Below are 25,144 nucleotides of genomic sequence, written 5' to 3' on the forward strand. Positions count from 1 at the left end.
AAGAAAATAGTTTTTTTATGATATCATCATTTTAGCATTTTAATAAAAACTATAAATATACGTTAGAGGTATAAAAAAACTTTTGCTTACTATTTTTTAAATATTATATAAAAAGTGAACTTTAAGTTAGGAAATTGAAAATAGTATAATGGACAATAAAATAAGAGGAGATGAGTATTTAATTTATTTATATATTATGTTATTAGGAAAATAAATATAGAAAATAGAGAGGAGAGGCTCAAAACCAGTTCCAGAATGTCTAAGATTAAAACTGACGCAGCGTCACTTTTCCTCCGTCATCCCACTTGGCAACGTATTTGACGCCCCTAACGTGGCGTCAAAATTTGACGCCCGGGGCATCAGTCAGATATTTGACAGAAGTGTTAAATTTGTTTCAGCCAATCAGATTTCGCCACATATTTTTATATATTATTAATTAATATATTTTATACCCAACTACCAATAATATTTTACCACATCACTCATTCACAAATTTGACTCTCAAATTTGACACTCCCCTTTATTTAACTTCATCTCTTAACCTTACCACATCACCAAAAAGTACATCACTTGTCTTTGACGTCACCGCCACGATTAGAACAGTCTAATGTATATCGACTTTTTTATTTGCTCTGATTGGTTATCCTGTGAGGCGAGTGGGTCCCATATCAAGTCTAGTTACCTTATCAGTTTATTGAAACTTTTTTTTTCGTTAAAAAAAGTCACATATAAACAAAAAAAAAATGCACCCCGAAAATACAAATTTCATAATTCAGAAAAAAAAAATAAAAAAAATTAGCACGTTTACTATAATTGAAATTGTAAATATTGAAAGTATAAACAAGTAAATTTCATTTATGCGCATATAGAATCCAATGATTAAGCTCTAAATAATTTAATATGTGAATATATGAATGCTTAATCTATATCTACACTATCTATTACACTTTTTACATTACATTACACATTACACTATCTATTTTAATAAAGTATTATTTTACCTCAGATTTTAATAAAGATAATTAAAACAGCCAATCCCTACCATTAGATGAGGTTTTTATGAGTTAATCCTATGGTTAAGATTTATCTAATGTCAAATTATCTCTGTAATGTCAGATTCACGTGTGTTTCCTAAAATGCCCATCTACCATGCCGTTCCTTTCTATCAATAAAAAAACGAAAAACACGATTACAGATGACCCCTTGATTGATAACTGCTAGATTGATAACTGCTATACTATTTCCTCTCCGATCTATTTCCTCTTTTCGTAAAATCAAAACCGCATCCCCATGTTCATCTCAAAACTTCCCCTTCACAAATATCACTCTCAATTTTTCTCACTGGAACCCTATACCTTTCTGGTCATCATCATATGTTAATTGATACTTATTAAGTATCAATAAATCTTTCTGGAACCCTAGACATTGATCAATCCTGTTTTATTACACCAGTGAATGCTTCATCGATTTTTGAAAATTAGGGTTCGATTTATTCTGGAAACAATACAATAATTCACGTTCCATCACTTTATGAAGTTATGGTTCGATACATCCTGTTTTGAGCACATTAGGTTATGATGAATCAGTATTTTAGTATTCCATACAATAACGAAGGATTCATCTTCCTTTAATGCTTCATGAATCTTCATGTTTGAGGTTTGATTTCTATACTTTCTTTTATTTGAATCTTAAATTTATTAGATGGTTATTTATTTATGACTCCGTATTACGCTTTCTGTTTTTTGTAATCTTTATTTTGAGTTATATATCATGTTCAAGTGTTTATTATATCTGTAGTTTTTATTATATGTGTACCATGAATCTTAAAGTGTGTTTCATTCTGAAATTTGGGTGTTAGTTGATTCAAACATATGTTGCTGAATGTTATGTAGGTTTATAAAAAGTGATATCGGTTGTGGACTTTGCTGTAATTAGAAGTAAGCGTTTAAGAATATCACATATATATAGTTGGTTATATAGTTATGAACTCTATTTGTTGTTGTTGGTTACAATCTTCATAATGGATGTGATTTGATGTTGGTTTGATGATATTTTGGTAGGTATCCTTCTGAGTTATTGTTTTATCAGAATAAGCTTCATCCATCAGTGCATCTTGGTTCCCTAATATTATTGATTGCTGAATCAGGTTAAGTTTGTTTGTCTTTTAAATGTTTGTTTCTGCATTTCAGACATACTACTTATTTCAATTTCATCTAAGTTAGTATTCAATATATTGTCATTTGTCAATTAAATGTGTTTAACATGAGAAGATTTTGCAATTCGTAATGATGATTTGAGTGTTTTCATTTTGATGTTTATCTGCCTGAAGAATTTGTGAAAAGAAGTACTTTTATAAGAAAGAAGCTTTACATTTTAACATTCATGAATTGTTTTTGTGTGATGATGGAGCTAAGCGGTGTAAGCAGGTACTGCCTGATATCTTCTTCAAAGACTGTTGAAGGAATAGGTTTCCAGCAAATCACTAACTGAACAATTTTATTATCTAAAAAAATTTGACATGGGTTAGATAAATTCTTAATATTTTCATCATTACTTTGTGGAGTGAAAGTAAAGAGACTTAACAAACACTAGAACGAGTGTAGGACTATTATTATGGTTTTTGTTTTCTACTTTTGTTTGATTTGATTGGGAGTAAGGTTCTGAAGTAAATGCAGACGGTGATCTTATGGAAGCACAAGCTTCACAATCAGGGTTACAATACATTCTTTGAAGAGCTGAGACCAAAAGTGGAGCAAATCATCTAGAACGATCGAGTTTTTGGAAAGAGCTGTTAAAAGACGGATATGAAGAACACAAAGTTGAAGAGTTAATTCTATGGGTAAAGGAAAAAGAAAGCATAAGCAGGTCTGCCTCTCTATTAAATTGTCCTTTTAATTCATTCTAATAAACCAAACCAACATCATTGTGTTTGGCTATGATAAATGATGTTTTTTTTTGTAATGTTCAGATGGTTTATGTAGAAGCTAATATAAGGTCTATGTTACTCATTTTAGTTGTTTTTAATGTTCATTATATAAGGTCTATGCAAGATACATCTAGCATAGCCAAACTGTAGTTATGTTTCATTAAAATTCCGAAACTTTGTCCATTAATTATATTGAAAGTTGCAATAGAACATTTGGGTTTTTTATTTAGTTAGGTTGAAGATGATGATCATGATAAAGAAGACCATTATAAACTTGCTGCTATCCAATGTAAGTTTTTACTTCTAACATTTTATGTTGATAATAACTTCATTGGTTATCATCTGCTGCTACTGATGCAGTAGTTGTGAATCATAAATATTTCTACGAAGTTTTGAATGTTTCTAAAGAAGCTTTTGATCAAGAGATTTAACCTTCTTACATATAAGTCATCGGGTCTAAGTTAAAGTTTTAAAATTTGGTGAGGAATGTAATCGAATTTTTACTACCTTGGTTTAGGTCACTTATAATTGGTCCTAAAATTTTGGTTAATTTAAAGTTAATCTGATGAGTGGTATGAGTCAGTGATTCACCAACATCTATGTATTTGTGAGGCGATTCATATTATATGTAAGTAAAACATTTAAACTTATTACTAACCATGACATCTTTGATATTCCTGATTTTTATTTCTTTGTGTTAGTTTATTAAATTTTGTTCTTCTTTAGTGATTACAGTCTTTACATTTGAGTTGACGACTTTGTTAAGAAAAAGTGTATGGTTCACTGACTTGGTGAATGTTGGTCTGGTCGAGAGAAAACTCGAAAACAAGGAGACAAAGGCAGCTGAGGTGTTGCGAATCAATCTGTATTGGTACTATATCTACGGTTACAATCCGCACTACTAAGTGTTTGAGAAGTGAGAATGATTTCATCAGCTGCAACATGCCATGATGCCAAAGAAGTTGAACTCAGGTTTCACTACTTTTAACTCTCCATCTAAACAAGATCTGGCATTTTTTTTGTGGGTCTAGATAGACGTTAAACTTTCAGCAACAATTACGGGTCCCCTCATATTTTCAATGCCTTTTAAGTGTGATATGTCAGTTCATATGGATATTTTGGGTTGAATAGGAAGATATAAGGAGGAGATGGGTAGTAATGATTTTAATACTTTGTAAAGGTGTATGTGTTTCCAGTGTCATAGATGTATTGGGTGGTGGTGTTTTGGTGTGTGTGTAAACTGAGATTTTTGAAAACAATGACAAAAGAGTTTGTAGAATTTTACTTTAAATTAAGTGTATGAGAGAAAAATATTATAAATGGGTGAAAGTATTGATTATACTTTTACTACAAGTTTCAATTGTACTTACGTAACGTTGAATAATTTTTTTGTTTTTGATTTTAGTTTTCACTAGCAGCTACAATGTTGGAAGGTGGCCCTAATGTTCTGTTACAACTGCAGCGCTTGAGGATTTCCCTGATTTCAGTTTTCGTCAACGCATGAGTGCAGCTCATCGAAAAATAAAAAGGAATGAAGACCTGAATGACACACGCAAATAAGTCACCATAATTAGGGAACGTTTGTTGTACAGTTTTGGTGACACGATCCTATGTATAAACTGCCATGTTTAGTAATAGATATGACAAGATATGCTATCAAAAGATAGTAGTGCGATCACACAGTTCACCCTTTTTGTGTACCGGAGCGCGCTAACCACCTTAATTGTTCCTATTCTAATATAAGTGTGTATTTATCAATCTGTAACCTACCAAATTATCTTTTGTTTTTAAGTGTACATAAGAGTAAAAATCACTGATTCGTTCCTATTTTAACAGCAAAACTAAAAGCTCGACAAGTAAAAAAAAAAAAAAAAAAAAAAAAAAAAAAAAAAAAAACCCAAACAACTATAGTATAACAGGAATAAACCTAACAAATTGCTAACATAAATTACTTGCATTGCTGATTTGGTTAACAGGGACGCTGTCTATATAACGATTACACTTTTATATATGTCCGAAATAGAAAGATTATAGAGAGAGAAAAAAAAAATGAGGGTTTAACAACGGTTAAGTGTTCTTCTGTTTTTGATCATGGTATACCGAGTATATTGCTTCTGTTATGGCCGAAGCACATTGAGGCCCATTGTTGCTACTATCGGGCCGGAGTCTATTTTGATACAAAAATAAAATGATGTTGGCGTAGGAGTGGAAGTGTCAAACCCAGGCTCCCTATTAAGTGAGTACTAAGACATTATAATTTTAAATTCAAATAAGTGTAGTTAAAAAAATAAAAATAAAAAAGTGAAATTAATTATCTAGATAAATTGAACGGTGAACCCAACTTTGCCAAATGATTATATGTATAATTATTTTGTGTTAATTCAATGGGTCATTAGAACTAATTGTGCACGATTGACACATTTAATTTAGGTCATATTAAGAGTTGGAAATTACTTGTCTCTATATTTTATCATAATAAAAATTCCAAATAGTTTCCGGTTCAAACCCGCAAGATTGCGGGTATTAAACTAGTATTTTAATGATTCTAAAGTTCTGATTGAACATTGATCTGAATAATAATAACAATTTATAACATATTTGATAATCTCATCGTAAACGCTCTGATCAACTATTTACATGAATAATCGAAGAATATATTTGTTTAATAAGTGTTATCATTTAAAGACAATATATTAAAAGAAAATGAATGTGCTTGATAATTAAGATTATTAAGAGATACTTTTAACTCTGAATGGTTTAACGCATATTTTTTGTTGCATTAAACATCACTTGTTATTCAAATGTTACAAACAAACACACTAAACGACGAGCGATTTAGCATTTACCTTTGAATCATTTCATTAAGAAACAATCTAACACAACCTACATGTTGAATATTCTTATGGTGTTTTTGATAACATATAATGATTAAGTGTTAATTAGGTACCGAATGAAAATCTGAATAATAATAATAATTTGTTTAATAATCATTATAAATGAACTATATTAATGCTAATGTTGCAATATTAATATATTAATAACTCTTTAATGAATAAATAATTAGAAGAATATAACTAATTGATTAGTGTCCTGTATATAAGTTAAAGACGATAAAAGAAATTGACATAACTAGTTGTTAAGAGGGTATACTAATTCTGAATGGCTCAACACATATTGTTTTTTTTTTAAAGGCCATTTTTTATTTTTATTTTTTTTATCATTATAATAAATGTTACAGCTTGGCATTTGAGAAAATGCCTTCAACATCGGAAAAATACATAAGAAGGGAATTTAAAACGAAATCTAACGAAGCATCATTTAAAAAGAAATCCACACTCATCCATGATCATCAAAAGAGCTTAGATTTAACAACCATTGCGCCCAAATCAACGAGAGTTTTCTCGAGTGTTTGGAGATCCATTTTAAGGCCTGGATTTGAATTTCATTTAACGTCATGGGCCCATTGCCTTTTCTCTTTCGAAAAACCGCATTGTTTCTATTTATCTATATCATGTATCCGTTAACCCACTCGATTTCCTGCCACAACTTAGAGGGTTTAAATGGCCCAGAAGAGTTGGAGAGAGAACATATTATCAAAGTTTGTAATCGAGGCGTTACCTGAGTTCCACCAACGAAACACACATGACCAAACATCAATCGTAAACGAGCATCGGAATAAAATATGTTCTGTGGTCTCAACATAGTTGTTGCAAATTGGATAAAGCACCGAATTTAGATCCACACCACGTTTATCTAGTTTCACAAGAATCGATAATTTATTCATTTTAGCACGTTAAACAAATATACCAAGTTTTTGCGGTACCAGATTATTGTGCATAGTTTCCTTTGCACGAGAGTCGATCGGCAAAAGCTTGTTGTTGTTTAACTAAGAGAGGTCCGAGATGTAGAAACGTCCATTACCATTTAGGTTCCATTTCCATTCATCCTTCGTATTATCGGCATATTTAAAACCATTAATTGCAGATTTTTAACTTATTCAAGTCGTTACCCGTTCTACCCGAAGGTGGTCTACTCCAATTCCACACAACGCTCCATTCCCTGCTATCACTATCTTGCACTAGTCGATCCATTATCATTACATCTTCGTTACTTTCTAGTCGAAATAATCTAGGAAATCTTTCATAAAATGGTTGATTTCATAGTCATTCATCTTTCTAAAACCTTGTGCTATCTCACTGATTAACTACCTTCACGAATGATTAACTACAGCACATATTTTTGAACCGTTCGACATCATTTGTCATTCACATATCAATAACAAACACAATAAAATGCTGAACCATATTAGTGGTGACTTGATAATGGAGGTCGGGGGTTCAACTTCATGAGTTGCAAACTATATTTTTTGAGTTTACAAGTCCATTTCATAGGCCTCGTTAGTGAATCTTAAAAAAAATCACACACTTATTACTATTACTATTCTTATATAATAAAATAAAATGATAAAATATAAATATAAATTAATTATTAAAAAATGAGATTAGATAGGAATAGGACATCAAAATATTTGGAAACAAGGGTTTCGTATATACAGTATAAACAAAAATTGACTACCTATATAGTCATATAAAGCTTTAAAATGATGTGATGTCATTATTAAGCTAGTTACCCTTTAATTTTTATAATAATGATGTCAAAATTATATATTAATTTATTTAAAAAAATAATACGAAATCTTTTATAAAAGGAAATACTAATCTCTCCTAAATTGTAATTTTAATTTTCTAAAAAAATTAAAAGGTATTTATTATTACTAATAATTATTATTATTATTAAAAATATAAATACCCAACTTTGAGCGAACTTTTTTATTATTATTTACTTTTAATATAATAACTATAATTATAATTATAATATTATTAATATTCAAATATGGATCCTTTTTACGAAATTAATTACGTTACATATGTATGCTAAAATACATGTGTCTATATATTTGTAAAAACAACGACAAGTTTCTTAGTCAAACGGGTCATTAAAATAAATGACTTTAGCATTTACATTCACTTAATACCAAAAACATGTCATTAAATTATTTCGTTTAAACAAACCCACGATTTCACGAGTCATTTCACTAGTTAGATGCAACGCTCTACCTGCAAAACTTCCAATGGAACGCTTGCATATTGGGAAGATGGATTATGGGTACGCATCTACTTATGTTAAATCGATAATCTTAATTCTGATATCTATGCCTCTAATTAATGCTGAAATTATTAAATTTTATTGTTAGATGCAAACATTATCGAAGAAGATGTATGATTCGAGCTCCCTGTTACAGTGAGGTCTTTGGTTGTCGACTTGTCGCCATTGTCATAATGAAGCTACGATACTTATCTCATATTTCAACCTATTGTTAATTTTAATATTATTAAGTTGTTATGTTGTTGGGAAATTACGGTCTCACTAATTCCCACCACCTAGCCCAACAATAATAGTAAAGAAATAAAAATAATACACAACACAAGATTTAACGTGGAAACTCCAAAACAGGAGAAAAACCACCGGCCCCCAAAGAGAGAAATACACTATATCACAAATTGTTACAATGATATAGACGACTCTCTTAAGCCAACTACACTCTCCAAAATATTTAACTAATACAACTCTCAAACAAGGGTAAGAAAGAAAGAAATAATCAAATACTTAAAGTGTATTGATTGGTGCGATTTGGAATGAAGACTTAGCCCCTCTTATATAACCAAGTCACTCACCCCTCACATCTTCCTCCCACCAATGTGGGATAAACATATCTTCTACTAGCCAAAATAAACCAACAAATCTCCACCTTTTGAATAGAAGAAGATAACCATGCTTCCACATTGCAAGGATAACCGATGTAGACGCTTCCTCGACGACAACTTCAAGATCCTCATCTTCATGCCGTTGACATTATCTCCCAAGAGACAAAACTTGCATCTTCATCGAACATTGTCTAAACCGACAATCATTGTCATCACAGACAATCATAACTCTTAACAAGAATTATCATACTCCACCATTAAGAGTATAGCACTTAGAATATCACATTCCAAGCATTTCACCTCGGCACATGTTGTATAACCAGCTGAACAGTTATGGTGCAACTTCCTGTTTGGCTTTCCCTGGAAGTTTCATCAGCTACAACATCAGTTTCCACCACACACCTTGCATCAACGCCAAACCAATGCCCATGTACAATTTGTGGAACCGCTAACGAATATCCCTTTCCATGGTGGCGCGGACACACCATGAGGATGACGTGACTTCAGAAGAATTCGTCACTCTCCGTAACGACGGAGACAATGTTAGCATCTTTGGAGCCATTTGCCGGATTAGCTCCACCAGGACAATTAACCCTTACATGCCCAGTCTTCCCGCACTTCCAGCATGTCAGATTCTTTCTAGAGTTTCTCTTCTGCCTATCCGAACACAACAGTACCGTAGCTTCTGATGACGAGACCCCGTTACCTTCCAATCTTTTCTCCTCGGATAGGAGCTTGCTAGTAACATCTTCAAACTTCAACGTTTCTTTCCCGTACATTAGAATAGGTTTCATGTGCTCATAGGACGATGATAAAGATAATATCAACCTTAAAGCTTTATCTTCATCATCCGTTTTAACTCCAATAGCCTCCAGTTCCGAAACAATACCGTTAAGAATACTTAGATGATCTGAAATCTTTGAACCTCCATCCATACGCAGAGTATGAAATTGTTCTTTAAGACACAACCGATTTGAGATGCCCTTGCCCTGGTACAACTGCTCTAGTTTAACCCAAAGCTCCTTTGCCGTTGATAACCCGTGCACATTTGCAAGCACGTTCTTTGCAAGACACAAACGAATCGCACTTGCTGCCCTCAAATCCATATCATCCCATTCTTCTTCATCGAACTTACTGCTAGAATCACTGCCAGAAACAAAGGTGGGTTTACCTTTCAACGCCTTGTGTAAACCGGATTGAATCAACACATCCTTGACTTGAACCTGCCATAAGCCAAAATTGATCCTCCCATCAAATTTTTCTACATCAAACCTCATTGGACTAAACTTCGACATCGTATTCGTATCCTATAAACAACACTTTCTCTGATTTTGCTCACGTTTCGAATAGCCAAAAGATGTAGCAGGTAGCCAGGACCCTTTAAATCGAAAATCCACAACTCGCCACTAACAAATCCAACTATTACTACGAATCAGAAAAAATATTGTCTGACCAGATACCCTATACGATCAATAGAACTCGTTTCTGATGTGGACGATCCACTCCCGTGGCAACCACAGAGCATACTCCGACTCCTATAACCGAGACCCCCGTCAAACCTGACGCTCTGATACCAGTTGTTGGGAAATTACGGTCTCACTAATTCCCACCACCCAGCCCAACAATAATAGTAAAGAAATAAGAACAATACACAACACAAGATTTAACGTGGAAACTCCAAAACAGGAGAAAAACCACCGGCCCTCAAAGAGAGAAATACACTATATCACAAATTGTTACAATGATATAGACGACTCTCTTAAGCCAACTACACTCTCCAAAATATTTAACTAATACAACTCTCAAACAAGGGTAAGAAAGAAAGATATAATCAAATACTTAAAGTGTATTGATTGGTGCAAATTGAAATGAAGACTTAGCCCTCCTTTTATAACCAAGTCACCTACCTCCAACTTTCTCCTCCCACCTATGTGGGATAACATCCTTCACAAAGTAACCATATCAATTTTTCTATCAAAAAATAAAACCAACAATATTGTGAATACAACAATTATAGTTATGATTTCATAGATTTACGTATATATGGACCTAAATGATTTTTTCTATTCAAAACATGTTGAGAAGTCCATCTGATGCCATGATCTTGTCCGATATGATGTAAAGCGAGTACGCTTCACATCAACTTTTATCTTAATCTGCAGCCACTGGCGGATCTAATGTGTTAAGAGGGGGGGCGACCGCCCCCCGTGATTTTCGAAATTTTAGTGCAAATTTTTTCGATTTTTCGATGTTGCTCTCGGTGGAAATTTTTTTTTTGCCCCAAACCCTTCATATTTTGCCCCAAAACCTTCGTATTTTGCCCAAAAACCTTCAAATTTTGCTCAAAAAACTATATATTTTGCCCCAAAACCTATATATTTTGCAAAAAAAAATTCCTACGTTTTAAAAAAAAATTCGCCCCCGGTGAAAAAATTTCCTGGATGCGCCACTGTCTGCAACTGTTGTATGCTTTCTTGTTGTGATGAAGTTTACGCTCGTTGCAGGTTATTTGTTCAGTTTTTGATACCGAGCAGCCGGTATATTTTTGAGTAATCGATTAATTGATTCCTATCAGTATTTCACTATTTACTTGTATTTACCAGTGTTTGTAACTATTTGCAGGTTGCTCATGCATGCAAAAACTGTGGTGTCAATATGTGCGAATACTTTTGTGAAATTTGCAAATTCTACAAGGGTGTTAATTTGTAAAATTAAGTCTAAATGTTTTGTGTTAAACTATAATAGCTTAAAACTATATTAATCATGACTTTATCTTTTAGAAGAATGAGTAATGAGTAATTTGTAAAAGTTTAAAAGTTATGTGCTAAATTGTAAAAGCTTAAAATTGTATTATTCATGATTTTATCTTTTGTAAAAGTTTAAAATTTTTGTGTTAAACTATAAAAGCTTAAAAATATACTATTGATGACTTTATCTTTTAAAAAAATAGTAATATATCCCGTTAATGCCATTTAATTATAAATATATTCAATAGAAACTATATTTTTACTATTCATAGCATTATTTTAATACTAAAATCCGATTTTCCAAAATGACTCCAACTTTGATCAAGATACAATCGACCCCCCAACTTTAGTCAAAATACAAATCTGCCCCCCAATCAGGGGGGCAAAACGTCAAACCAAAATTCTCACAAAAATTCTTAAATAAACTCCACCTAAATTTTCAACGGGCCATATTTTCTCGCACGCCGCGAGTTAAATTGTTTCAACAGCATCGTTCAACTCGAAATAATTTTACGAACACAACACAACTAACTACTCGCAAAACGGATGCTTTTTTAAAAAACGCTATATAATTAGGTCCACCTTTCATACACGTTGGTTTTTTCTTTTTTTTTAAACTCAGGGTTTTTCATTAGAACCTGCTTTGAAGTTTCGCTGCGAAGCGCGGACTCCTTAACTTGTTAATTAATCAACTCTTAAGAATCACAATATATTATTAATACGGAATACTTGTTTATTCCAGCTGTCATGTGTTTTAACATGATTAATGATTAATGATTAACTTTATTAGTATCATTATTTATCATCGAATCTCTTTCATCATAGCCACCTAGGCTTGTCTGAGTGGCCATCAAGTTGCCTAATAAAGCACACTACTCGAGTTTAATTCCTAGCTATGCAAAATTGTTCAGAAAGGGAGTGTAACCAGAGGTTGCGTATAATGCACAATTCACCCGGTATCAGATTTCGCACTCGGAGGACTTGATTATCCGAAGCTTATCCTTTATGGGAAGCCAATAAGGGCAAATGAACCAAAAAGGTAACATAAGTTATCCAATTTGACAATCAAGGTAACCTCCAATTCGCACAAGCCCGAAAAGGATTCCAATTTAATTTTTGCGCAAGAAAAAGATTACGTGTTCAAAAATTTTAAAATTGGGGTAATCTTCGTCAAATTCATTAACAATTGTTAATAAAAAATACACTATTGATCCCTGAAGTTTCCTAAAAATTGTACCCATCATCCTCTTCATCATTTTCATTCTCATTCTTCATCTCACTCCAAAAAATCAACTGCTGCAACTTATTTTTTTTTTTTCATGAAACCCCTATCTGGATTTCATTCAATCAACATTTACCTTCATCTACATCATTTACTTTACATATACCCTAATTTTTTTGTAAACCCCGTATGTATCTGGTAAGACCGAACCTAAATAAAAGCACACACAATTAACTTTTGATATCAACTTACCTGTAAATGTGTACAGTAAAAAATGGAAGAAGAATGAATGTTCCAAGAACATCATGGTAAACAGCATAAAGTTACTTTCAATTTTCTATTTTTCTTTTATCATAATAATTAATAAATCAAGAACACCAACACACTTTTTTCATATCCGTACCTGAAATTAACAAATCAACAAATCAATGGATCTACGATGAGGATTGAGGAGACGTTCACCAACATCATCGATTGAACAAGTGACGGTAAGTTATTAAAAAGCCTTTATCGATTATTTAACACCAAGATTGCACCTCTGTTTTTAAATTTTATTCTAAGAATATAGGATGATGAAGCTTCAATTTGGGATTCAGTTTTGAGGTTTGAAGATTTCAAAGAGATTACATTCAGCTTTGATGAAGCTCCAATTTGGGATTGGAGATGATGAAGAGGTTATTGGTGTAATCTCTTAACAAACTTTAGGGACCAATTGTGTAATTTTGACTGACGATCGTTAATGAATTTGACGATGTTACCTTTTTTCCGAAGTTTTTAAAATTAAAATCCTTTTCGGACATCTTTTTTTGGAGTTACCTTGATTGTCAAATTTGACAACATATGTTACCTTTTCGGGCCATTGGCCCTTAATTAAAAAAAAAAAAAAACTCTTTCATCGTAATATTTTAATTTTGTGATCAAGTCCTAAATCACTATGTCAACTCTTTTTTTTTTTTTTTAATTTTGTGTACTATGTCAACTCTTTGCTTTTCGTGTACAACGGGCTATGAATGCCCTAAATTATATATTATACTTCAATTTGGTAATAATATATGAACACCATTGTACCATTCATTTTTTCTCATCAACCACCTCTGATCTTCAGCCAATATTCATTTTCACTGTTTTAGTGAAGGTTTTTGTTTAGTTTATATTTTACATTCACACAGCTATCCGACTCAAATGAAAAATACTACTAATGATTTTTGCAGCTGTAATAACTAAAAATGTAAATGCTATTTTCATGCAGTTGGATTGGATATACAAGAAATAGTTGAGCGAAAAGAGTTCTTAATCTAGTACAACACATCATCAGGTTTGTATTGATTTTTGATGCATTCTTATATTTATGCTTGTTTCGTTTTTATATATTTTAATACATTTTGGCCGGATGTGCCTATGGAAACAATCTTTCTACTACAATGTTTACTTCTGATCACTCAATATAATGTTTTTGGTTGGATAATCACTAACAACATACTTTCTCCGTCTTAATTCTATTAGCACTAAATAAAAAAAACAAATAATTTAAGAAATAGTATTGTTTTTGTCAGCCTCATAATTTTAAGTAATAGGTTATAAATCTTCATTTTTATTTTTTGGAAGGCAAATCTACAACGTAACACATAACAACCATAGATATTTACATCACACTACTTCAAGTGACGTTTAAACCCCCAATATCTTAATTAAATAGTTCGTCTCATATTGTACGTTAGGCAATGAGCCCTTTGGTAATTGGTTATAAAAGTTGCAGTATATTTCAAGTTGAATTCCCGGTTCATATTTGTCTTTTATTTTGTGATTTTATATAATTTTAAATTGGATCCGAATGAACACTTTGATGGAATTTGAATGAGCAATTAGCTTTAATAAATAATTGACTCGGTTCCCATTAAAAGTAAAAAGCTAGTTATAACTTTTAAGTAGTAGTTTCGCCTTTGAAAAAAAAATTTGACCCTAATATCCGCCACTATGAGCAGGTGACATACTTTAAATGTGGTGGAGTTTCATTAGGTGTTGGGATGCACCATTATGTTGCCGATGCTTCATCTGCGGGTCACTTTATCAAGGCATGGTCTGATATGGCTCGTGGCCTTGACCTCACCATACATCCTTTCCTAGATAGGACCCTTCTATTAGAAATATGTTCTCGGGTTGGTTACGGTTCAACCGTGATTTGACCGTGGTACATATATTCTGAAGGTATGCCCATGACATTAAATAATATAAAGTCCATTTATCCTATTCGGTCACACACAAAGGCCAATCGTAAATTGTTTGATACACCTTCTAATCGGGAATTAATTTATTAATCAATTGTTTTTGGTTTAATAAATTAAATATATTTTGAGATTAATTAATTAATAACTAATTTATTAATCTCTTAAGCATGCCACTGTATTATAGAAAATAAGACATGCTTGCATTTTATTTATTTATCCAATACTTGGACATGAACATGTGTGCACCCACATGTGAAAAGATAAAAAGAGAGCATGCTTATGTTTTATTAAATACGATACATGCATTCTCAAAAAGTCCCCCCACACCCTCTGCATCTTTTAACTAACTCAAATGACTCACACTCTCTTCCTTTCATTTTTTCCTTAAAAACAATCGGTGGTTTTATAAACAAAAGGGAAGAATAGTATTTGAAAAAAAGATAGAAAAGACTTTGCAAGTTTTTTCCTTTCGGTGGTCTTTAAAACAAAAGAGAAGAAAAGGTTTTTTGAAAGATAGAAGGTATAGATCAAATAAGGTTGGAACTTTGGGTGTCTACCGTTTAGAGGAGCTCTCCTTTGGGTTCTCTACAAGCTAGAATCTTCGAGAAAGGCTACAAAGGTTGTAATCTAACCTATTCTTGTTCGTTTATTTAATTTCGTTTGCTAAAAGTTTTGTACATGGGTCTTTTGGGGAGTATGATTTTGTAAATTTTAAAATGCTTCCGCTTATTATGATTTTGGTATCATACTCCAACAAGTGGTATCAGAGCCATCTTGTACAAATTTTAGCAAACCTTTCTTATGATAATCGTTTTGATGAATGTGTATGCATGATACTTGGAGATGATTATGCATAACGAACATGCAAAACTATTATCATGATTTGTGTTTTTATGTTTCCTAAATAATATTTGAATCTTGGGTTTTGGCAAAATGTTAAATGGTTAATCTCATTTTAAAAGTTTTTTTCAGCTTGAACAGTCTGTCTTTCTTGGGCTGTTTCGAGACTTTAAACTCCATATTTTCGTATGAGGCCAATTGCATTTGAAAGATAACTGAAAGAACTTAAATTTGAAAAAAAATTCATCGAAAACGGATTAGAAATGAGTAAGATATGACCATTTAAAGTTGATGTATGAATCTGCCAAAATTAATTCCGAAAATTAAAAAATGTAACTTGCATGTTGATTATTAAAGATTCAATGTTTAGGAAAATAAAGTACATGAATTCTTTTCATGTTTTACATGAAATGAGAAAATTAAAATTGTTAATTTTAGACTTTATGCTTGGTTAAAGTGAATAAATCTCCAACATCTTTTGATTCACTTAATATGTTTGTTTGGATGGTTTTGGCATGAAAACCATACTTACAAAATATGAAGTGGGTTTACATGCATACATAAGTTATGTAAACAAGGATTGATTATTTTGTGTGCCATTAAGTGTTGTTTAAATCAATCCTTATCGAAACATGTTTCATAAAAATGGATATTTGGCACTCCATTTGCTTTGTATATGATTGTTGTATGAAATCGGTAGTATTTGCCTCAATAAGACCCTTGTGTGGATGTTTGGTTGTATGATTTAATTTATTATTTATTCGGGATGAATGTAATAATTTATTAAACGGCTTGCATGTCGTGTTTATTATTTATTCGGGATGAATGTAATAATTTATTAAACGACTTGCATGTCGTCTTTCTATTTATATTGTATTTGTAATAGTATAGGAAATAGAATAGTTTTTTTTTATTTTGTAAGATAATGCAACCAAGAATGGAATCAAGAAGACGATGTTCACAAGGCGGCCCATCCGAGCATATAATGGAGATGGCGGTTTTAGTGGGAGCCAATTCTCACACAAGGTTATGTCCCTAGTTGACCATGTTTTTCCGTGTGTTGGCTCACCGGAAAAACGCATAGGACTCGAGGCATACTACCGATATTTGCGTGTCATGATTATTATTGTTTTATTATTTGTCTATGCCATGCTAGCTAGGAAATGTTTTAAAAACAAAAGGACAATAATCATATAAAATGGTTTGGTTAAAATTAGTTTAACAAACGCAACACGCAATACATAATTAGCAAATGTTTTAAAATGGTATAAACTACTTTTGCTAAAAGAAAACAAAAACCCGTTTTAAATGTAAACTTTATGCTATCCATGAGTAGTACACACATCCGAACCTTCTACTTGTTAGAGTTCGCGATACCCGAGAGTCTTGGGCCGGACTTTAATTGGGTGTTGGGAAGGGTGAGGTGAATTTCGCGATACCCGAGAGTCTTGGGCCGGATTTCACGTGTATATATCATGGACGGTTTACAATCTGAAGTCGTGGTTCGCGGCAAACCCGCCACGAGGAAGGATTAGCATCGAAGGGATTAAACATGCCAAGTGAAATAATTGATTATCACTAAAATCCCGCAGAACCTAAGAATTTCATAATGGATGAAATTGGTAATATAGTTACCTACCTAAATAGCTTATGGTTGGCGATCCGCGGCGAACCCGTCGTTACCATAAGTGAAATATGGATCTTAGCCTTGTTAATTATAATTGTTTGAATATTGAACACACTTGGGTAATTATCTTAACAAGGATTAAACATATCAAACTAACTAATACAACTTACTTTAAAAATATGACAGATGTCTGCAACTAACACAAATCCTACTCCGTCATCAATCACTAATTTCTGCCTTAAAGGGCTCCTCGAAAAGGACAAGCTTACGGGTTTGAACTACATGGACTGGCTTCGCAACCTAAGAATTGCTCTTAGGATGGAAGGAAAGATCAGGGCAATTGAGGAACCCTTACCGGCAGAACCCGGATCGAGAGCTACTCAAGCGACTAGGGACGAGTTTGAGAAACGACGTTCCGAGTCTAATGAGGTAGCATGCTTGATGTTGGCAACCATGTCTCCGGAGCTCCAAAAGGGCATGGAGAGCTTAGAGTCGTATGACATGCTTAACCAACTTAAGGACATGTTCCAACAACAAGCAAAGCAAGAAAGGTTTGACACCGTAAAAGCTCTCGTATTTTGCAAAATGGCAACGGGAAGTAGCGTTAGTGTCCATGTACTACAAATGAAAGGGTACATAGACCGGCTGGAGCGCCTTGGTTTTTCCATAAGTCAGGAGCTTGCAACGGATTTTATCCTGAACTCGCTGACTAGTGCATATGAAGGATTCATTATGAACTATAATATGAACAATATGGAGAAAACAATCATGGAGCTCCATGGCATGTTGAAAACCGCTGAGGCTAACATGGCCAAAGCTAAACCCGCAAATACCGTCCTAGCCATTCGTGAAAGTGGGATCAAGAAGAAGAAAAACAAAACAAAGGGCAAGAACAAGGGCAAGGGTAAGGTTGACACATCCAACTTCAAACCCAAACCTAAGGGCATTGCTAACTCTTCTACTTCAAAGATCCCGCAAACCAAGTCTCCTGAAGAAGCAATATGCTTTCATTGTGGGGAAAAAGGACATTGGAGGCGCAATTGTACTAAGTACTTGAAGGAACTTAATGAACTACGGGCTAAGGGAGTCGCCGTACCTTCAGGTTTGTTCATGATTGAACTAAACAATACTACTATTTCTAATTCCTGGGTATTGGACACAGGATGTGGTACTCACATTTGTACTAATGTGCAGGGACTCACAAGAAGTAGGAAGCTGAAGACCGGGGAGCTTAATCTAATCATGGGGAATAAGAATGTTGCCTCTGTTGACATGATTGGAGAATACAAGCTTTCTTTTGATTCTGGTTTATGTATTGTTTTATCTAATGTTTGCTACAGTGCCGAAATGGCAAGAAACATTATATCTTTTGATGCTTTATTTAATGATGGTTTTAATTTTAGTTTTGATAATAGATCAATACTTGTTCACAAAAATGGGATGTTTTATTTCAAGGCTAGTCCTTGTAAAGGCATCTTAGAAACCACAGCAAAGCTAAATGATAGTTCAATCTATAATGTTGATTCATCCAAAGATGGTTTGGATAAAACGTATCTATGGCATTGTCGTTTAGGCCACATAAACAAGAAACGCATAGCCAAACTCCAGTCAGATGGAATTCTAGAATCATTTGATATAATATCATATGATGAATGCGAATCTTGCTTATCAGGAAAAATGACAAAGGCACCTTTCACAGGAAACTGTGAACGGGCTAAGGATCTGTTAGGATTGGTACACACTGATGTGTGTGGTCCGTTCAGATCGCCTACTAGACACCAGGAACGATACTTCGTTACATTTACTGATGACTTCAGTAGATATGGTTATGTTTATTTAATTAAACAAAAGTCTGAAACTTTGGCAGTGTTCAAGGCATACCAAAACGAAGTAGAAAATCAACTGAACAAAAGAATTAAGATTCTCCGATCTGATAGAGGTGGTGAATATCTTAATGACGAATTTCGTGATCATCTACGGGGTTGTGGGATAATCTCACAATTAGCTCCTCCTAGAACACCACAGCATAATGGTGTGGCTGAAAGGAGGAATCGAACATTACTTGATATGGTTCGATCCATGATGAGCCGCACAAAGCTTCCAATCAGTTTTTGGGGTTATGCCCTACAAACTGCCGCAAGGATCCTTAACCTCATCCCAACCAAGAAAGTTTCTAAAACACCTTATGAGATATGGCATGGCAAAGCTGTGTCTCTCTCATATCTAAGAATCTGGGGTTGTGAGGCTTACGTTCGTCGTGAAGCTCAAGATAAACTTGAACCCAGATCCGAAAAGTGTTTATTTGTTGGATACCCAACTGATTCTTTTGGATATTTGTTTTACAACCCTACTGAGAACAAAGTCTTTGTGTCTCGAAGGGGAGTCTTCCTTGAAAAGGATCTCATATCAAAAGAAACCAGTGGGAACAAAATTGACCTTGAAGAAATTCAAGAATCAACCGACATGGAAACCGATATTGGGACTGATTCTCTTCAAGAGGTTGACGAGCCTGCTGTTGAGAAAGAAACTGACCTACAGCCACCACCCATACGTAGATCTGATAGAGTGCGTCAAACACCAAAGAAATATAGTTTACACATATTTAAGGGTGATGACGAAAATATAGATTCTGATGAACCTATTACCTATCAGGAAGCGATGACAGGCCCCGAGTCTGCCAAATGGAAGGAGGCTATGGACAACGAGATTCAATCCATGCATGATAATCAAGTCTGGATCTTGATTGATCATACACCAGGAATTAAAACCATTGGGTGTAAGTGGGTCTTCAAGAAGAAGATCGACATGGATGGAAATGTACACACATTCAAAGCCAGACTGGTGGCTAAGGGTTACACGCAACAACATGGTGTAGACTACGATGAAACCTTTTCACCAGTGGCTATGTTGAAATCCATTAGAATACTTCTTGCCATAGCTGCATTTTATGACTACGAAATATGGCAAATGGATGTAAAAACAGCTTTTCTTCATGGTAAGCTAACAGAGGATGTGTTTATGACACAGCCTGAGGGTTTTGTACATCCTAAGTATCCTAAAAGTGTGTGCAAGCTTCAAAAGTCCATTTATGGACTTAAACAAGCTTCTCGTAGCTGGAATCTTTGCTTTAATGAGAAAATCAAAGAATTTGGTTTTATCAGAAGTGAAGATGAGCCATGTGTCTATGTTAGGTCTAGTGGGAGTGTTGTAGTCTTCCTTGTACTATATGTCGATGACATATTACTCATGGGAAACGATATCCCGACATTGAAAGATGTCAAAGCTTAGCTAGGGAAATGTTTCTCCATGAAAGATTTGGAAGATGCATCATACATTTTGGGAATTAGAATCTATCGAGATAGATCAAGGAGATTGATTGGGCTAAGCCAAAGTGCATATGTAGATAAGATACTGAAGAAATTCGGTATGCACAACTCCAAGAAAGGGTGTGTTCCTATGAACCCTGGAATGATATTGAGCAAGTCTCAATGTCCTAATTCTGACTTGGAATCAGCTACCATGAGTCGGACTCCATATGCTTCAGCTATAGGATCGATCATGTATGCCATGATATGCACTAGGCCTGACGTATCGTATGCATTAAGCATGACTAGTCGTTATCAGGCCAACCCTGGCGAAGCTCATTGGATAGCAGTCAAGAACATTCTAAAGTATCTTATGAGGACTAAAGAGATGTTCTTGGTCTATGGTGGGAGTGACGAGCTGAGCGTCAAAGGATACTCGGACGCTAGTTTCCAATCAGATAGAGATGATTGCTCTTCACAATCAGGATTTGTATTTATGTTGAACGGTGGAGCCGTCACTTGGAGAAGCTCCAAGCAAAGTACTATTGCTGATTCTACGACAGAAGCCGAGTATATAGCGGTAAATGAAGCTGCTAAAGAGGCCATGTGGATAAAGAAATTCATCGGGGATCTAGGTGTGGTTCCTACAATCCATGATCCTGTTGAGATTTTCTGCGACAATGTGAGTGCGGTTATCTTGGCTCAAGAACCGAGGTCACAAAAGCGCACACGGCACATACTCAGAAAGTACCATTACATCCGTCAACTTGTAGCAGATAATGATATATTATTAAGTAGAGTAGACACGACTAAGAACTTGGCTGATCCTTCACCAAGCCTTTGCCACAGACTAAGCATGATGCTCATAGCATGTCTATTGGCATTCGTGTCATTGATGATAAAGTTTGATTGTATTTATTATGTTAAGTTTGAAACTTTAAACATTGGGCAATAATGTATGTTGCAATTGATCTGATGATTAATATATTGAGATTATATTATGCGCACGATGCGATCATTTCATTGTATATTGCCATGTTTCATTTTGCATGTTTTAACTTCCAATGAATATTATTTCATAAACTTCCACAGTCGGTCATTCTCTACGGAAGAGAGAATTGAATTAAGGCTGCTATGAAGTGTAGTAATATAGGCTTATATGAAACTACATTCATGAGAAACTTGATAGTTGATTCAAGGTTTTGGAATGACCACACTTAGACGCTACTTCATGGTTTTAAGTCACAAGTAAGCTCTAAGATGGCAACATCATTTATCCTAGAGTGGATATGTATGAGGAATCCTGACACAAACTATATTCTACTTTGACCTGTATTTAACGCTGTGCGTAAATGCCAGTCATAAGGGTGCATATCAGGTAAAATATAGGATGTGGTGGATGTCTATACAGTTGAAGCAATTTGTTCCTTCTTCTCTAAGCAAGTTGAAGCGATATCTCTGGGCCCCTCGTTGATTTGTGCTGAATTAAATGCATGGCCATGCTACGACTGAATTAATGCAATTGCAGTCTATTTGATCACCACAAATCTCTATCGGGAAACATAATCTTGAACGATGATGATTGACACTTAACCATGTCACACGTTCACATAGATATCTAGAACAAAAGGATGATTGATATAAATCAAAATATAGGAATGTAACTTAATTGACTAGTTGTTACACATGGTGTGTCTTTTAAGACTAACCGACATTATTAATGTCAGTGCAAGTGGGAGTCTATTGGAAATATGTTCTCGGGTTGGTTACGGTTCAACCGTGATTTGACCGTGGTACATATATTCTGAAGGTATGCCCATGACATTAAATAATATAAAGTCCATTTATCCTATTCAGTCACACACAAAGGCCAATCGTAAATTGTTTGATACACCTTCTAATCGGGAATTAATTTATTAATCAATTGTTTTTGGTTTAATAAATTAAATATATTTTGAGATTAATTAATTAATAACTAATTTATTAATCTCTTAAGCATGCCACTGTATTATAGAAAATAAGACATGCTTGCATTTTATTTATTTATCCAATACTTGGACATGAACATGTGTGCACCCACATGTGAAAAGATAAAAAGAGAGCATGCTTATGTTTTATTAAATACCGATACATGCATTCTCAAAAGTCCCCCCACACCCTCTGCATCTTTTGACTAACTCAAATGACTCACACTCTCTTCCTTTCATTTTTTCCTTAAAAACAATCGGTGGTTTTATAAACAAAAGGGAAGAATAGTATTTGAAAAAAAGATAGAAAAGACTTTGCAAGTTTTTTTCTTTCGGTGGTCTTTAAAACAAAAGAGAAGAAAAGGTTTTTTGAAAGATAGAAGGTATAGATCAAATAAGGTTGGAACTTTGGGTGTCTACCGTTTAGAGGAGCTCTCCTTTGGGTTCTCTACAAGCTAGAATCTTCGAGAAAGGCTACAAAGGTTGTAATCTAACCTATTCTTGTTCGTTTATTTAATTTCGTTTGCTAAAAGTTTTGTACATGGGTCCTTTGGGGAGTATGATTTTGTAAATTTTAAAATGCTTCCGCTTATTATGATTTTGGTATCATACTCCAACTCCTTCTACGTGCTCGGGACCCACCACGACCTGTGTACGAACATATTGATTACAAGAATGCTCCCCTGATCAACTCATCACCTGTGTCCACAGCAAATGAGATAGTGGTTTCCATTTTCAAAATAACACGAGAACAACTTAACTTACTGAAAGCAATTTCGAAAAAAGAAGGAAACACGATCAACTTTAGTTCCTTTGAAATCCTCTCGGCCCATATTTGGAAGTGCGTATGTGAAGCCCGTGGGCTACCTGACGATGAGAAAACCGCGCTCTACCTTGTCACTGACGGACGGGCCCGTCTTCAACCTGCTCTTCCTCCAGGTTTTTTCGGGAATGTTAGTTTTCTGACTGCTTCTAGAGCAGTAGCAGGAGAAATAAAAGCAAATCCGATTTGGTATGCAGCAAGTATAATCCATGATGCATTAGTAAAAATGAACGACGATTATCTTAAGTCAACAATCGACTATTTGGAAGTGCAACACGATATCAAGGATGTGGTTGCTAGCTTGGTCCAGAGTTTTACTGCAGGCTCTAATCTTGGTATAAATAGTTGGGTTAACCTCCCGAGTTACGAAGTTGACTTTGGATGGGGCCGGCCTATATTTGTGGGACCTGGTGATGCTGCCGTAGATGGTACGACTTTTGTGTCACGAGGACCGGTTAACGACGGAAGCTTGTCCGTAGTCATTTGGCTGAAACCTCAACACATGGAGATTTTCAAGAAGTTGTTTTATTTATTGCCTTCTAAACTATAAATTGTGTAACTGTTGATTTTGTTATTTATCAAGCTGTCTTGTTACTATATTATATCCTTAATTAATTTATAGGTTGTTAATTCAATATTAAGTGGTGATGGTGATAGATTGTATTTAAATATCTTACGTAATTGGAGGGAATATGCACTACAAATATCACTCTCCTCTAACATTAAGAACCTTTTGTCACTTCGAACTCATTTGTATCGTTTGCATTTTGTGACAATAAACACTTTCCATAAACTCTCTATGTTCTTACATACTAAATGAGATTAACCAACAGGATCAAATCGAATATTTACTAGTGCTACATCGCCGAATAATTACGAAAGAAATATAGTTGAAAAAACTAAAATATTTTAATAATAATACGTCTTGGTGATGAAATATGACAGAAATTATAATACGGAGTAATAACGATCGGGTAGCGCGATGCTGAAGCTGCTTTTTAGTTTTCTAATTTTGGATCTTGTTTCATTTATTTACATTAGCAAAATGAACAAAATGATTATGATGCCTAATATTATTTGATAACGTGAGTGTTTATTGTTTTTTTTGCTATGTAGCTGTGGCTAGTTACATTAACAAAATGGCTATGATTTTAGCTATTTATATCAACAAAGGGTGAGGAATTTACAATGGTCAGGTTCTTTGTTTAGTTACAGCCATGGAGTTCTTTCGTTACTCATTTTCTCTTCGGTTCTTTGCATTCGATATCTCTTTTTGAAATTTTTATAACTAATTGTAAACTTTTGTATCTATAATTTGTAAATGTATAAAAATAAAGAGGTAAAATTATTATATTTTCCTTAACGTATGAACATAAGACAAATAATGTAGGTAAAGTGTAAGGATAAATCAAAAAGTACACTATATAAATGGTATTGTTAAACTCTGTATTTTTGTTTGGATAAAAGAATTTTGTCGGATGAAGTATATATTTATTTTATATAATATAAATACATATATTTATACAATAATAATATTTAATATTTACAATTTATATACTTATAATAATAATAATAATAATAATAATAATAATAATAATAATAACATTAACATTGACAAAAATAACAATAATTTATACTCCATCTGTCCCATATTTATTGTCCACACACAAAAAAATACATAGTAAAAAAAAATGTGA

The 25,144-nt window shown here is 33.8% G+C and overlaps 1 protein-coding gene and 1 long non-coding RNA gene across 5 annotated transcripts; both read left to right on the plus strand.

Annotated features, from left to right (window-relative positions):
* Nucleotides 1–1,817: 1,817 nt before the first annotated feature.
* LOC139857845 (uncharacterized) lies at nt 1,818–4,649 on the plus strand. Of its 4 annotated transcripts, none has more exons than XR_011762715.1 (6): nt 1,818–1,937; nt 2,061–2,146; nt 2,676–2,865; nt 3,157–3,215; nt 3,653–3,898; nt 4,332–4,649. It is a non-coding gene; the product is annotated as an uncharacterized lncRNA (long non-coding RNA). The 4 variants fall into 4 exon arrangements; XR_011762718.1 differs by having other exon boundaries at nt 3,662–3,898; XR_011762716.1 differs by having other exon boundaries at nt 3,161–3,215.
* A 9,732-nt stretch (nt 4,650–14,381) lies between these two features.
* Nucleotides 14,382–23,997, plus strand: LOC139860257 (shikimate O-hydroxycinnamoyltransferase-like). Its single transcript, XM_071849026.1, has 3 exons — nt 14,382–14,393; nt 14,643–14,801; nt 23,254–23,997. Exons 1-3 carry the CDS (start codon nt 14,382–14,384, stop codon nt 23,995–23,997), a joined length of 915 nt encoding a protein of 304 aa, XP_071705127.1.
* Nucleotides 23,998–25,144: the final 1,147 nt, after the last annotated feature.

The sequence above is a fragment of the Rutidosis leptorrhynchoides genome, chromosome 7, assembly GCF_046630445.1.
Source record: "Rutidosis leptorrhynchoides isolate AG116_Rl617_1_P2 chromosome 7, CSIRO_AGI_Rlap_v1, whole genome shotgun sequence".
NCBI classification, from domain to species: domain Eukaryota; kingdom Viridiplantae; phylum Streptophyta; class Magnoliopsida; order Asterales; family Asteraceae; genus Rutidosis; species Rutidosis leptorrhynchoides.

Bases quoted from the DNA above. Each gene is read 5' to 3' on its own strand.
- LOC139860257 (XM_071849026.1), top strand. The intron at 14,802-23,253 runs GAAATATGTTCT...CTCCTTCTACGT, and splicing joins TAGATAGGACCCTTCTATTA to GCTCGGGACCCACCACGACC.